Source organism: Haliotis asinina, chromosome 2 (assembly GCF_037392515.1).
Source record: "Haliotis asinina isolate JCU_RB_2024 chromosome 2, JCU_Hal_asi_v2, whole genome shotgun sequence".
NCBI lineage: Eukaryota > Metazoa > Mollusca > Gastropoda > Lepetellida > Haliotidae > Haliotis > Haliotis asinina.
In genome coordinates this window covers 9,766,532-9,782,001 of record NC_090281.1, presented here as the reverse complement: position 1 = coordinate 9,782,001, position 15,470 = coordinate 9,766,532, and the positions used below count along the sequence as shown (strand labels likewise).

The window sequence follows — 15,470 nt, the reverse complement described above, 5'->3', positions numbered from 1 at the left end:
CTCTGCCATTGGTAGGGAAATCTGAAAATTTACTTACGTAAAAAAACTGATAACACCTATTTACATAAGTACACAGCAAATGCCTGTATGTATTTCTTATGTAACAACGAAGTTCCGTTGGTATCCTCAAAAGAATTTCGGCCCATAAATGTTTTCAGGCTGCATGAGACACAGAAATTATATCTTCCTTGCTGTAACTCGCGTTTGATGGTATAAACCTACATGTTTTATTTGTCATTATTCACTTGATGGTCAGTTAATGAATTTATAACAGGTTTAATTAGTGGTGACATTACTCAAATTACTCGACAAAGGTTCCCATTTGGCATTTCTCCCGTAAGGAGTAAATACTCAACATTATTAATTAAGGTCTGATCAGGCAAATGTACTACATGTTATGTAATTATGTGCATGTAAGGGTTTATCAGCTGAGTTACAAAAACAAAAAAATCGATCAAAAGACTGATCAAACACACTGATTGATTAATTCCTTTTATCTTCTACAGCGTATTTGTCAAAAGGCAGTGTGTGTAGATGTACTAATCTATACTGACATATAGACCCTGTCATAAAGTGCGAGTGCAAAAACATCATCAAAGAATTAACCACCATTGTGTTGACTGACTGATTGCTCATTATTGGTTAACTAAGTTACTTAGAATGGCGGACATCTTACAATTAGTTGCTAGGTGTGATAGGTGTGCTATCTTGGGTGGCCAGTGAGAGGTTTGTCAGGTTTTCACCTGAAAGACCAGATGTCATGAACCAGTCACAAATTCTGGGATATCATCCGGATACTCACAGGAGAAAAACAACAAAAGGAACAACCTGTCAACAGAAATTGCTCCGCATCACTGCTCCTGGTCTTCAGCAACCCATGCTTGTTGTAAGAGGCCACTAACGGGATCATTTGGTCAGGCTCACTGACTTAGTTGACACGTGTCATTGTTTTGTATCTCAACTGCTTAGATGGATAATAATGTTGTTTATCACTGGAATGTCTGATTTACAGGAAGACATCATATAACTGGAATATTGCTGAGTGCTGTTTTATTAGATTAATTTTGCAAGTCAGTCTAAGAAAACTGTGAGGAATAGTGGGTGAGTTTGTGAGTTTAATTTTACGCCACACTCAGCAGTATTCCAGCTATATGGCGGCAGTCTGAAAATAATCAAGTCTGGGCCAGAGAATCCAATGATCATCAGCATGAGCAGCAATCTGTGCAACTGGGAACTGATGACGTGTCAACCAAGTCAGCAAGGCTGACCACCAGATCCCATATATCACCTAAAAGTTTTTAAATTGTCCCATGACATGTTCTTGTCCATGTTTCAGACTATTTTTGGTGAAGTCCTGCCCCTGCAGTCTAATAGTGATGTGATTGGCCTGTCTCGCTATGTCTTGTGTCGTCTCCTTGGCAACCCAGACATTGCTCAGGAGTATGCCCATCCCAGTGTACCACATCTCTACAGAGATGGTAAGTCATGTCATATTTTTCTAGAATGCTAAAAATGATAATTGCATCAGCTGGCATTCAGTACATGTTCAGGATTATAGACATGGCCCATAAGTGTGTTCTGTTATTTTATTTATAGATTACACAGTAAACATGTCCAGTTTAATACATTTTTTGTCTAGTCAGCTAGTCACATTCATTGATAACTTTAGTAAATCACCAGCCAGTGTTCTCCTTGGCCATATCCACATCATGAACTTATTCATCTTGCCCATGATGCAACTGGCTCTTGCTCTCATTGTGAATGCATGTTTTAATTACAATTTTGTCATCATCCTTCATTGCATATGGTAGACATATAGAAAAAAAATTTAAATTCACTTTTCCTCAAGTTGACGACTTTGGTAATACACATAATATTATATTTGTGCCCATATCATGCTATGTTTTCAACACTCGTGCCTAAATGTTGGCATATTCCTTGCTCACGCTCGGCAAATACCAACATTTACGCATTCGTGGCGTAAACATAGTATGACATGGGCACTCATATAATATCCTCTTTTCATATTTGGCATACTTTGAATACATTGGTTTAATCAGGAAAATAAACTGCTTCTCTTGAGACTTTCTTACTAAAACAGTCAGTATGAAGGTGTGTTTTGCATGGTACAATTTGTAGTAGCTTGTCACTTGCAATACAGTTCCAACATCAGAACACAATTCTATAACTATGTTGCATTGTATGCGACTAGTTAAAGCCAAGTTTTAAATATACGCCTTGACTATTCCTGGTACAGGTATTCAACCAGTCAAATCATTTAGAGAGAGTCAAAGTTAGCTTTGCTCCACTTTCAGCAATACCATGGCAAGGCACACTAGAAGATGACCTTCACACATTGTACAATGCTTTAACCACTAGACTACCTCACCGTTCCCAAATTACTTAGATCTTTGTCCACGTATTTGAGTGATGCCCTTGTGTTGACATAGAGAATTACTGATTAGACTTGAGACCCATGAAGGTCCAGGGGTAGAATAGACCTTCAGCAACCCATGCTTGCCATAAAAGGCGACTGCTTGTTGTAAGAGGCGACTAACGGGATCAGGTGGTCAGGCTTGCTGACTTGGTTGCCACATGTCATCAGTTCCCAATTGCACAGATCGATGCTCATGTTGATGGTCACTGGATTGTCTGGTCAAGACTCGATTATTTACAGACCTCTGCCATATAGCTGGAATATTGCTGAGTGCAGCATAGAACTGAGCTCACTCACTCACTCATTCATTCACCCACTGAATAGACTTGACAAATCCAAAGTAGTTGTGATCTTTGTTATATAAGTCATGTGCCACAAGTTATTATTAATCATAATGCGAAGATTATTTCTGGTGTCCCCAGCCATGACAATGCTGGAATATTGGTAAAAACATCGGAAAGCTTCACTCACTATTACAGGTGACACCATGAGGGTACCCCTTCTCTGCTAAACTGACTCATCCTGACTAAAACACTTGTTTCAGGCTATGCAGAGGCCATTGCAAAGCATGCATTGAAGAAATTCCTGCTCCTTGTGTATTTCTTGGACCACGCCAAGACTGCCCGCCTCATACAACATGACCCCTGCCTGTTCTGTAAGGACTCTGATGTCAAGGTGAGGTCATATGTCATGGAAAGGCAAGACAGAAGGAAGCTGTATGATATTCAGCCTTATTAAAATCTCATCTTTGGCTCTGTCATGATACCTCTCTTTGGACACCTCCATAGAAGAGTGAGTCAGATGAAGCTCTCATCAGGTTTCAGTTTGTATTGATTCTTTTAGAATGGCATGTCGGTAAGCTGATTCTGGTAGTATCAGTTGGGATACCTATGGTTTTATGAATATGTCATAAGATTGGGTGTTTGAGCATATTATGTGGCCACCATCTGGTCATATACCAATGGATTCGTGGGTTCTTTTAAGTGCACAGGGTTGTGTGCTGTACACTAGGCGTTGTGACACATGGAAAGTTCGTCTTCAAGGTTTTTAGAGGCTACATTAACCCATGTCCCCCTCATGACCAGTGAACAACTTATAATGTAGCTCCCTTATCTGTCTCTGTGAGCATAGTTCCATATGTCTCTATACCTCTGTTGTGTGTGTGCATAGCTCCACTTGCCTCTTTATCTATTCATCATGCCATGCTTGAGGATAGTTCCATGTGCCTCTCTATCTCTCCATGCTCAAGCATAGTCCCATGTGTCTCTATATCTCTGTTGTGTGAGTCAATATGGTACCAGGCGTCTCTATATCTCTGATATATATGTCTCACCACATGTCTGAGTGAGTTTCCTGTGTCTCCAGGCCAGCAAGGACATGTTGATTCAATTTTCCCGTGATTACCTGAGTGGGGAGGGGGATGTCACCAAGCACCTGGCGTACTTCGGCTACACCGTGTCCCACGCACAGACAGCCATGGATGAGTTTGACTATGCTGTCACCAAGCTCGGAGTTGACCTCAGGGATGGTGTTAGGCTTTCGTAAGTACACATCTATTTCATCTGTTTATAATTCTCATAATTAGAGGTATGTTTTTCAGTACATCCTTCTCAATGATATATGGGCAGCTGGTGTAGCCTGGCAGTTAAAGTGTTTGCTCGTCAGGCTGAGAACCTGGCTTCAGTTCCCCACATGTGTACAGTGCAGTGTTGCATTATTAAATGCAATATTTAAATGAGCACATACCTATCATACTGTATCAACTCAAGCACCTGAATAACATGTGTCGATCGCATTTACATATCGTAGATCAAAAGCATCTTTGATAAATATGTGAACAAAACCGTGAATGATATTGATAAATTCTTCCATTTGTTTATTTAAACCAGTTTTCTCATTTTCTCTCTTTTCATGACAAACAGCCAATGTGGTTTCTCAACCTATTTCTATTTTAGGTTTTGTATATGTTAATGTATGATATAGTCCTTAGGATTACTTCAGCCAATCAGGTGCTGGTGTATTAGGCATCCTACCGATGTTTGCAGTTTCTTAATCTTGATGATTGGTTGAAAACATCACAACCTTGTGTCAAACTTAAGAGCGGAAAATGGTGTACTTGAAAACGACGTAACAGCACAAATAATACACTGAAATGTTGTCACTTAATTTTATTTATGGTTATAAATCTTTTACACTGATAGAGCAAAACCAACCGTTAGAATTACACAATCCTAGACTATGTTGGGGTTTTGGGTTTTTTTTCACAAAAAAATATTGATGAAAGTGTAGCTTGTAGATAAGCTGACCTGCATCTTCAGACTGTTTTTGGTCCTCAAAATTCTCCTTATCTGCATTAATATACAGTATCTGCAAAGCTTGACTGCCCTGTGCGTGAAAACAACTTCTCGTAATAGTGGATAGTGTTGGGTAGCAACAAGTTATGAGCGCGTACCAGTTTTGCCAACACCTGGCTGTAGTGCTTGCACAGTCAAATTGACTTGTATTTCACTCATTGTCACATCATAAAAGCAATAGGCTGTGAGAAATCACTGTAAGTATTTTACATTGTAGACGTTACAAATACAAATCCCCTCGGAAGACTAGACTGAAACACATCAGGAATGTCCCATGACCATTTGTGTGTTGACATGACATTTCATAAATGATGAGAACTGAATATTGTGAATCTATGACATTACAGTTCAGTCCCTAAAACACGCAGATTTTAATTTGTCTAAATATACCCATAGTACCAACACTCAATCACTAAACTTTGAATTGACCTGAATCTGCTGTATGTTTTATGAACTCGACAGATACCATGCAGATGATACAGACAAATATAACTGTCAGTTTCACCTTTTCCAAGAGAAAACAAACATTACCAAAATTGCATACAAAAACTCAAAATCAAATGTGAAAAGTTCATTCTCGCAGTGACATCTCAATGTTCCTGTCAGAATGTATCAGCATCCATCAACATTCACAATGAGAGTGAGTTTTGTTCTTTGAAATTCTTTTTAAAAAACAAATACCAGTTATGAAATTTCTTCAGTATGTCAAGGTTTGGAACACGATGGTTTCATTACCAAATTTATGTCATACTTGGAGGATAACAGTCAGAAATGATGATAACTGGTCTTGTTAATAGTTGGGAAACTACAATATACACTACCATGCTTCCTGTTGACCTCGTTTTGTAGAAATATGTTTTTCTCTTAACAACTCTAAACTCCTCAAGCCCAAATTCCTGGCGTCCCTCGCTGTGATATTCTTGAATATTGCTGAAAGTGATGTTAAACCATACTCACTCACTTAAAAAAAATATTAATAACACCATAAACTTTGGACTTAATGACTTTGCTCCTCAAAAAATAGTTGGCTTGTAATTCTTCATATTGTACTTTGATCCAATAATGGATGTCAATGTTTTTTACACTTGTGTACCTTGTACAGACGGGTGTTAGAGCTCCTGACAGGGGAGTGGAATCTAGTGAAGTGCCTGCGAGCTCCAGCAGTCAGCCGTCTACAGAAGATACACAACATAGAGATGGTATTTCAGGCATTGACAGAGAGGGGACTTGACGTGGCCAAGCTTGATGGTAATGGTTCTCTACAATTCAAAACCTATCCCCAACCAGCAAATCTGAAAGTCACATAACTTTTCAGTTATCTTTAAAATATTTTTAGTCCTCAGTTTTTGATTCAAAGTTGTTTTGTAATTGCATGTAATTCAATAATGTAGATATATGATGGAGGCAATTTTGGAAATAGCCTGTCATAATGTCTCAGTTGTAACATTTCCTGTCATAAGAGTCAACTTACTGGATCTGGTGGTTGATTGGTGATTTGAGTGAATGCCTGTCAGTGAAAATACAGGGTGCTGCTTATATTATCAATCTCTGTTTGGTGGACATTCAGTTTCTTACAGGCCATCACAATATTACTGGTGTATTCTTCAGCGCTATCCTGAAAATCCCTTTCAGATCTTAGCAATTATCCATCATCTGATCCATTAATGAAAGATGGAATGTTTATTGCTGAGAGCAGTCTTTGTACATAGTCTGTATATATGTAATGTAATAGTTATTTTAATTTGCCCTGTCTAGCCTTTTCACAGGTTATCGATCATTTTAGTGTTAATTGTTGACGTCATACTGCAAACGTAAATTCACTCATTCTATACAGTTGTGACTATCTCCACATTTGTAAGTCTGAGAGCGTGTGACACTCTTATTACAAGTTTGTTTTGGTTTCAGGGGGCAAAATCGGAGCCAGAGATATAGTTGATGGACATCGTGAAAAGACCCTCAAGATTCTTTGGCATCTCATCTTTCACTTCCAGGTACAATCTCAGGACAACCTCCATGAGTTTCACTGTCTCCCTACAACTGCATGTAACTGTTAAACTAAATGCAAATACGTCTTGAAAACCTTTGTACAATTAAAACCCTTCTACCTTCTTAACTTCAACAAAATCAACCCATTGCCAGCATAAACATCACACCCTCAGTGTAAACGCACAAACTCAACCATTCATATACAACCTCATGGCAACCATCACAAGAGCACAAGGTTGTTAGTTCAATCCCTGTCCATGCCCTAGCATAAGAAGTTAGAAGATGGTCAATTTTGTTACCCTACATGGTGTTCGGCATCTTTGGAGTTGTTGATGTATGGACTGGCTGACTCATATACTACACAACACATGTCATATTTGGGATTTCACTTTCTTAGTAAAGGACAAATTCTAGTACTTTTTTTTAACATGGGTACCATCTGGGATTCGAACCCGCACCCTCAGAGTCAGGTACCTAATCGCCAGCACACAAGAGTCAGCCGCCTAGAACGTTCAGCCACCGTGACATGACATGTAACATTTGACCACTTTCTAAATGGCATCGTGTAATCATCATAGAGTATATCGAGTTCAGGGCCTAAATTTCACAGCTCTCTTATTGCCAAGATAGTAATAAGTGGATGTACTGAATTGGTACACTTTTGTTATTGGTAATGTAATAAATTCATTAAAATTAACTTTTGACTATCTTAGCGCAAAGAGAGCATCCAAAACCTAGACCCTGGTTGGAATAGCCATACTCAAACTGCAGCATTGGCCTAACTGTGCATATAGTGGCGTTGGGCTGGACTAGTAACTTCAGCCATATATTCCCATGCATCAGCATCTCTATACAAGTGCACTAATCATAGAAATGGATGTGAAACCGTTTGTTATGATACTTCATTTCAGTACAGACTCGCGGTAGCCTTCAGTCAGTAGAGTCCTCTCAGTAGCCCCAGTTCAGTACAGCCTTTCAGTAGCCTCAGTTCAGTATGACCTCTCAGCAGTCCCAGTTCAGTACAGCCTTTCAGTAGCCTCAGTTCAGTATGACCTCTCAATAGCCCAGTTCAGTACAGCCTTTCAGTAGCCTCAGTTCAGTATGACCTCCCAGGTCTGTACAGCCTCTCAGTAGCCTTAGTTCAGTATGACCTCTCAGTAGCCTCAGTTCAGTACAGCCAGTATGTTTATGGGTGCTGCCAAGTTTATGAATGTTTCATCAGTGTTTATGAACATGGTCCCTTTGTTTATGAACATGTTCCATCTCCTACAGGTTGATGTACTGATCAACTTGGAACAACTCCGCGAGGAAACATCCCTCCTTGAACAGTCACTCAGGGTCAAGGTCAACATGCAGAAACTCCTGAAAATAAAACAAGAAGACAACCTTGGTAAGTATCTCCAAGAGATATGTTTTGGGGAGCACAAGTATACCTTTGTCTTAGGAGATGCAAGAAACTTCCACATTTGTTTTCTAAAAGCATCGTGACATTGTATTATTTGAACACTGTGCTGTCTGATATTGGGAAATAAAAAGTTGAAAAAATGTTGATGTCTTTCACAGCGTGTGAGTAGATCATACATTTAACATGACCTGTTAGTTTGTTTCTTTGACTGTATTCTCAAATAGCCACAGATACATGATTAACTTGATAAAGCTGTATGTAACTGTTCACCTAGACATGCCCTCTCACTTCCCCACAATGATGTTCACCTGTTTGCAGCACGTCGTGACAGCGGGGGCCTGATGAGCCAGGACAACGAGAGGCTGGAAATGCTGCTCAAGTGGTGTCGAGTTGTGTGTCTGCACTATGGAGTCAAGGTGGGTCATACAGACAAGATACAAGCAGGGCTCCAGATAAGAGCTGTATCGGTGAATGTCAGATGCCTAACCTGGTCAGCCATGAAGCAGCAGTGACTGATCGGACTAGGCAGCTGACTTCACGTGCTGGCATCTAGGTGTCTGACTCTGAGGGTGTGGGTTTGTATCCTGGATGGGACTCAACCCAAGAAAAGTATGAGAATATGTACTTAACTAAGAAAGTGTAATCCCAAATATCAAATGTTACGTTTAACCATTTTCTAAATGGCATTGGGTAATCAAAGCTAGACTATGTTGTGGATATTTTTCATTTACTCCTATCAGTTGTACATCTTTCAATTATCTATGAAAAACACAATTTGTTACCTGTGGTTGTGTTTGTTTTACTTAATGAAAAGGACTCAGAACTCTTGGCCAAAGCTGACCCAGTCTAACAACAAGCTCAAATCACAAGTATCCTTTATTTTGATTTGTTCTCTCAGTGACCTTTTATGTAATGTTTTTTGTCAATCTTGATGAGGAAGTATCACATCAGTGCTAAAGGTCTTATAAAAGCATTGTGGGTGAACTCAACCACAAATAATGTTTATGAGGACTTATCAGAATATAGTTGTTGTAAACTATCACTACATGCAGGTGGAGAACTTCACAGTGTCGTTTTCTGATGGGCGTGCACTGTGCTGTCTGCTGCACCACTACCACCCAGGGCTGCTGCCACTGTCGAAGGTCCATTTCCAAACCTCCCAGAGTCGCCAACAGGATCTTGAGGACAAGGAGGAAGCCGCATGTGACCTTGACCTTAGCCAGGATTGGAGTTTCCAATATGGCACAGGTAAGGTCTTTTATTGATGTGCATGAAACTTGATTCCTGGACAGCAAAAGGTGTAGGGGCATTCAAGACTGAAAGAATTTGCGTAAATGTATTCATGTGTTCCTGCTTTTGAAGACAACCAATAATTTCAAGAATTTCAGGATTTATGGAGGCCTCAAATTTTATGTGTCTCAAAAAGTTTTGTATTTCAGAGACTGCAGCAAGTGTTAAAACAATTTAAATAAACATAAACTCGGTATTATTCGTAGCTCTGTTATACTGAATCTATCAAGCCCGGGTAGAATGTTGCATCAGCTAACCTTTGAGTGACCTATGACCATCCAGTCAAATATGAGAAGGCATAAAACACAGATATGTGATCTGCATTATATATGATATGTGACCAGCATTAAATGCGCGTAGGGTTTCTGATGACATGGTTGCTGTAGTTTCTTATATTTTCACAAGCTGACAGCGAGTGTTTACTCCTCCATGGGTATCACTCAGAAATGATTGTGTGGAAAACAGCATTTGTAATCATTCAAGTACAAACATTTTCAAGTTCAGGTTGAAATGGTATGTTTAAATATTAATTTTGGTGATTTGGTAAGCTGTGTTCTGATTGGTCATGTCAAAAGGTTAACAACTTTCTACTAGGATTTGTTAGACTCAGTATGGCAGGGTAATGATACTGATCCTAAGTTTACTAAGATTGAGGTTAGAAAGAAATGTGTTTTTGACTGACAAGTATTAGATGCTTTGACTAACATTACTTTTTGACTGCTGTACACAGGACTAGACAACCCAGAGCTGTATGAGCAGTTGCTTGCCAATGAGAGAGAAAACTTCAAGACTTTGTATGAGAAGGTAGGAATTGTTTGATAGCAGCTCAGGAATAGTTCCTGTCAAACAGTTGGTCAGATTGTCTGTACCTGTTTGTATAATCCATTTGTGTAATTGTAGCTGAGGACATGTTGTCAAATCAAATCACATAGACTGTATTTTGTGCATTTGTTTATAGGTGTCTGAACTCGGTGGCATCCCCTTGATGTTGAAGTCTGTTGACATGTCTAACACCATACCCGATGAGAAGGTGGTAGTTACCTATGTATCATATTTGTGTGGCCGTCTGCTGGACATCAGACAGGAGTCAAGAGCAGCACGGGTCATCCAGATAGCCTGGAGGCATTACAAGCTCCGCACAGCACTCCGAGCACAACATGTAAGTCTAGGCCACTGGTTCACCACAGCACTCCGAGCTTATGTAAGTCTAGACCAATAGTTGCCCCCCACACCTTTCCAGGCACATGCATGTCTGGACCGAATGCTCATATATTCATACCCACAGTGTTACAGATAGAACCAGAATCTCTATATAATTCCCTTATATCATACATATCAGATTTTACAGATCAGCTTTAAGAGCACAACATTAGGTAGCTTCATGAGGAATTGCATATGATGGACGTGGACTGATCCTGGTAGTTGTTGGTTCCTGATGCTAGTTTTATCTGGACTTGAGTTTCTGTGAAATGATAAATGACTTACTTCTGACTGTCCCCTCCAGACTTTATGAAATCTGAATCTATGCACACACAATCATATTTGATATGTTTATTAAGATACAAACTGCTGCAGTCTGAAGAGGTGCACCTTTTACAGATAGACAACTTCTTTATTGCAGTGAATGCGACATTTTCTTGTAGATCCATATTATCAAGCATCATATCCGCATCTATTGCAATGAAGAAGTTGTCTATCCATAAAATGTGTTCATTACACAATGACAAAGTTATCATGTTTGGTTTCCCTTTTAGCATGAGATCAAAGCGGCTCAAGTCATCCAGACTCATGTGAGAGAGTTCCTCCAGCGTAAACGAAAAGAGAAACAGATGCAGGCAGCCATTGTTGTACAATCTGTTTGGAGGGGTCACAAGGCCAGGTCAGAGGCCCGTCTGCTGAGACTAGCGCGGGACAACGCTAACATGGGGGACGCTGTCACCAAAATTCAGGTCAGAACAAGGACTGCTGTAAAACTTTGAACAGATTTTGCCCCTTCAAATTTGAACAACCAGTGTAAATGCCACTGGCGATTTATCCAAAAATAATTCATACTCGGATGTGCTTTAAAATTGTGTAAAAAAAAAATTGTTAATTGAAATTTGTTCAGTAGCAGCAATTTGTCATGACGTACCCTTGTCAAGACCATGTGTTTCTGTGTGTAATTGTTGTTAAGTGAAGTTTATGACAGTCATCAGTAGTGTAAATAGGGATTTGGAAGTGATCGCCTTGTGCATGGGCTTTTACAGAAGCAAGCATGAGCAGTCACTGTATGGAGTCACTTTCTTCTGGAGCCACTTACCTGTAACTAGTCTTTGCTCTGTGTTTCAGGCTGCAATGCAGGGATTTGCTGCTAAGCAGCGCTATCAGCGTCTTCGTAAATCAACCCTGACCCTTCAAGCCCATGTTAGAGGACATCTAGCAAGGAGACATGTTGCTAAGCAACACCAAGCCGCAGGCATCATTCAGAGCAGGTTCAGAGGTTTGATGTCAGCACGGAAACATCAAGAAGAGTTCCTAGCCAAGAGATCTGCTGCCATTACTGTACAGAGAGCTTTTAGATCAGTTGCCATCAACCGTGCAGCGCACAGATCAGCTGCAGCTGGCGTGATCCAGAAGGCCTGGCGAGGGTACAGTTGTCGCAAGAAGCTGGTGGATCTGAGGAAATCTGTGGTCCTCCTGCAGGGATATGTGAGAATGAGGAACATGAGGAGGGAGTATCTCAAACTAAAGGAAACTGCCGTGATGCTACAGGAGAGAGTTCGAGCCAACAAAATGTCAACCACAGCAAGACAAGACTTTCTGACTAAGAAGTCAGCAGTAACCATGCTTCAGTCTCAGGTCAGGGGTTATCAGCAGAGGATGAAGTATGCCCACAACAGAAACGCTGCCATCTGCATTCAGAAACACTTCCGTGGACATAAGTATAGGGTCAAGTTCCGTGCGATGAGACTAGCTGCTATTATTCTCCAGAGAGCATACCGGCTCCACAAGATGGCTTGTGAAGAGCAAGAGGCACTAAACAGATTCACAGCTGCTTGTGTGACAATACAGCATTGGTGGAGGAGGCTGCAGCAGAGGAAGATGGAGAGACAACACAGAGCTGCTACCCTCATCCAAGCTACGTACAGATGTCATATGGCAAGGAGGGAGTTCCAGTGCAAACAGTCAGCTGTACTGACTCTACAAACATCCTTTAGGAGGATGACTGCCAGGATGCAGTTCCTTCGTACCAAGGCTGCTGTTATCATCCTCCAACACTACACCAGGCTCCACTTAAACAAACGACAAATCCAATGCCAGATGCAGGCCAAGAGAGATGCTGTGGTACGACTTCAGACATGTTGGAGGCGACTTCAAGCACAGAGACAATATGGCACCATCAGACATGCTGTGGTCGTCATTCAGAAGAACGTACGCATGATGCAAGCTCGGATAGAGTATGCAAAGAAAATTGCAGCCCGTCAAACGTCTGCCGCTGTGAGCATTCAGTCATGGTGGCGGATGTTGATGAGCCGACAAAAGTTTGTTTCACTGAGGAAAAACATAGTTGTCATTCAGGCCCATGTGAGAGGCTGGCATCAGAGAATAGACTTTCTGCGACAGAGGAAAGCAGCTGTTGTTATTCAGAGCTACTACAGGGCTGCTAGGGCTACTAGGGAGGCAAGAACAAGGTATCAGGTGATGATTGGTGCTGCTATGGCAATCCAGAGTGGCTGGAGAAGCTATGTCATCAAGAAACAGTTCTCTATCATGAGGAGGTCTGCTGTGAAGATTCAGAGCAAAGTTAGAACCATGCTTGCAATGAAGAGGTACCACAACCTCAAACATGCCTGTGTTTTAATGCAAAGACTATACCAGGCAAACAGGACAACCAAGTGTGTCAGGCAAGAGTTTGTGCGCACTAAATCTGCTGTTGTGACACTTCAGACAGCATTCAGGGGGCAGAGATGTCGCAAGCAGTATCAGAAAACAAAAGCAGCTGCTGTAAAGATTCAGTCGTTTGTTAGAATGTATCAGGATAGATCTAAATATAGACAAATCATCCAAGCCACTCTCGTCCTTCAGCGGAGACTGAGAGCTGTAAGAGCAGGTCAGCAAGACAGGAGAGTCTATGTTACCAACAGGAACAATGTGATGAAGCTGCAGGCAGCAGCAAGGGGATGGATCTGTCGCAGGTCATTTATGAAGACCAGACATGCGGCAGTGACCATCCAGAAACATGTGAGAATGCACCAGCAGATGAAGGCATACAGGCAGTTGAAGCAGCATGTCAGGATGGACAGGGCTGCAGTGGTCCTGCAGACCAGATGGAGGATGCTGGTGGAGAGGAGGAGGTTCACAACGATGAGGGCAGCCTGTGTCTGTGTGCAGCAGCAGTACAGAGCTGTCCGTTCTGGCAGACAGCAGCGACAGAACTATCTGAAGATTAAACGAGCAGTGATGACCATACAAGTTGCTTACAGAGCTGCTGTTTGCAAAAGAAATGCTAAGAGGGAACAATCTGCAGTACTTATTCAGAGCTTTGTTCGCAAACATTTAATCAGATCAAGGTTTTTATGTATGAAGAAATCAGCAATTAAATTGCAAGCATGTGTGAGGATGATCAAAGAGAGGAATGTTTACAGGAAACAGAAACACGCTGTTTGTCACATTCAGCAGTGGTACAGAAGTATCAAACATGGTCAGAGATCTCGGAGACGCTTCCTCATCATGAAGGGAGCAGCTATAACAATACAGGCTGTCTGGAGGGGACACATTGTGAGACGTCAGTTGGCACTCTACCATAAAAATGCTTCTGTTATACAGTCTGCCATCCGTGCTCACCAGCAACAGAAGCGATATCGCAAACTTCGGGCCACAGTTATCAGCTTACAGAAACTGTACAGAAACAGCAAGGAAACCACTTTGGAGAGACAAAGGTTTATCCAAAAGAAATCTGCTTCTATTGTGGTTCAAAAAACAATTAGAATGTTCATGGCAAGAAGAAAATACCTGGAGCAGAAGTCTGCTGCACTGAAGATTCAGAGGGCGTTTCATTGTTACAAGGAGAGGTCAGCTTTTATCCTGCAGCGAGAAGCAGCAAAGGTCATTCAGGAGAAGTGGAGGGCGACATTATCCGCCCGGGACCAGCGGCGGCAGTACCTGATTGTCGTGGGAGCAGCCATCACCATACAGCAAGGATACAGGAGTTATCAGACTCGACAGAACTTCCTTCACACATGCCATCAAATCATCCAAGTGCAAGCTTATGTGAGAGCATTCATCCACAGGAAGAGGTATCAGCATTTACAGAAAGCTGCTTTTATTATTCAAACTACGTATCGAAGAAGATGTCAAGCACAGAATCAGAGGAAGGAGTTCTTGAAGATGAGGTTGTCAGCGTGCATGCTGCAGTCAGCCTACAGACGATGGAAGCACAGACAAATTAGGCGAAGACATGTTGCTGCCACTACCATACAGTCAGTGTTCAGGATGCTGGTCGTGAAGAAGCAGTTCTGTTTGACCAGACAAAGAGTCGTTCTTGTCCAGGCAGTTGTCCGAGGGTTCCTCGCAAGGTGTTCCTACTCCAACAAGCTGCGAGCTATTTCTGTCATACAGAGGAACATGCGGACATTCCTACTGTTTAATGGCCTGCGTGAGATGGTTGCTCAACGCAGACATGCTGTTAGTGTGATCCAGAGAGCATATAAGAGGTACAGGCATGCGCTGCAACTGAAGAAACACAAAGCAGCAACAGTTATTCAATCCACATTCCGAATGCATTCTAAACGTAAGACTTTCCGACAGACCAGTCAAGCAGCCCTCTTGATCCAGAGCAGTTGGCGAGGTTACATGGTGAGACAGACGTTCAGACAGACACTACAGAAGCATCGTGCTGCAGCATGTCTTCAGAGAAGTTTCCGTGGATTCAAGGCTCGAGTTCATCTTCAGGTGAGTGACCTTTGTTTGCTTCATCTTCTTAACATGTTCACTTTCAAAACACATTTGTCATGTAAAG

General features: G+C 41.4%; 1 protein-coding gene across 1 annotated transcript in view; it reads left to right on the top strand.

Moving 5' to 3' along the window:
• The window catches only part of LOC137273226 (abnormal spindle-like microcephaly-associated protein homolog), a 57,889-nt gene that overhangs the window by 12,815 nt on the left and 29,604 nt on the right, over positions 1 to 15,470 (top strand). The window contains exons 7-18 of the mRNA XM_067805736.1: positions 1,337 to 1,478; positions 2,982 to 3,112; positions 3,803 to 3,978; positions 5,894 to 6,039; positions 6,697 to 6,782; positions 8,050 to 8,167; positions 8,501 to 8,598; positions 9,235 to 9,430; positions 10,203 to 10,276; positions 10,431 to 10,631; positions 11,227 to 11,421; positions 11,801 to 15,403. Of these exons, the coding sequence (XP_067661837.1) occupies positions 1,337 to 1,478; positions 2,982 to 3,112; positions 3,803 to 3,978; positions 5,894 to 6,039; positions 6,697 to 6,782; positions 8,050 to 8,167; positions 8,501 to 8,598; positions 9,235 to 9,430; positions 10,203 to 10,276; positions 10,431 to 10,631; positions 11,227 to 11,421; positions 11,801 to 15,403 (5,166 nt within the window). The remainder of the gene's footprint in view (positions 1 to 1,336; positions 1,479 to 2,981; positions 3,113 to 3,802; positions 3,979 to 5,893; positions 6,040 to 6,696; positions 6,783 to 8,049; positions 8,168 to 8,500; positions 8,599 to 9,234; positions 9,431 to 10,202; positions 10,277 to 10,430; positions 10,632 to 11,226; positions 11,422 to 11,800; positions 15,404 to 15,470) is intronic.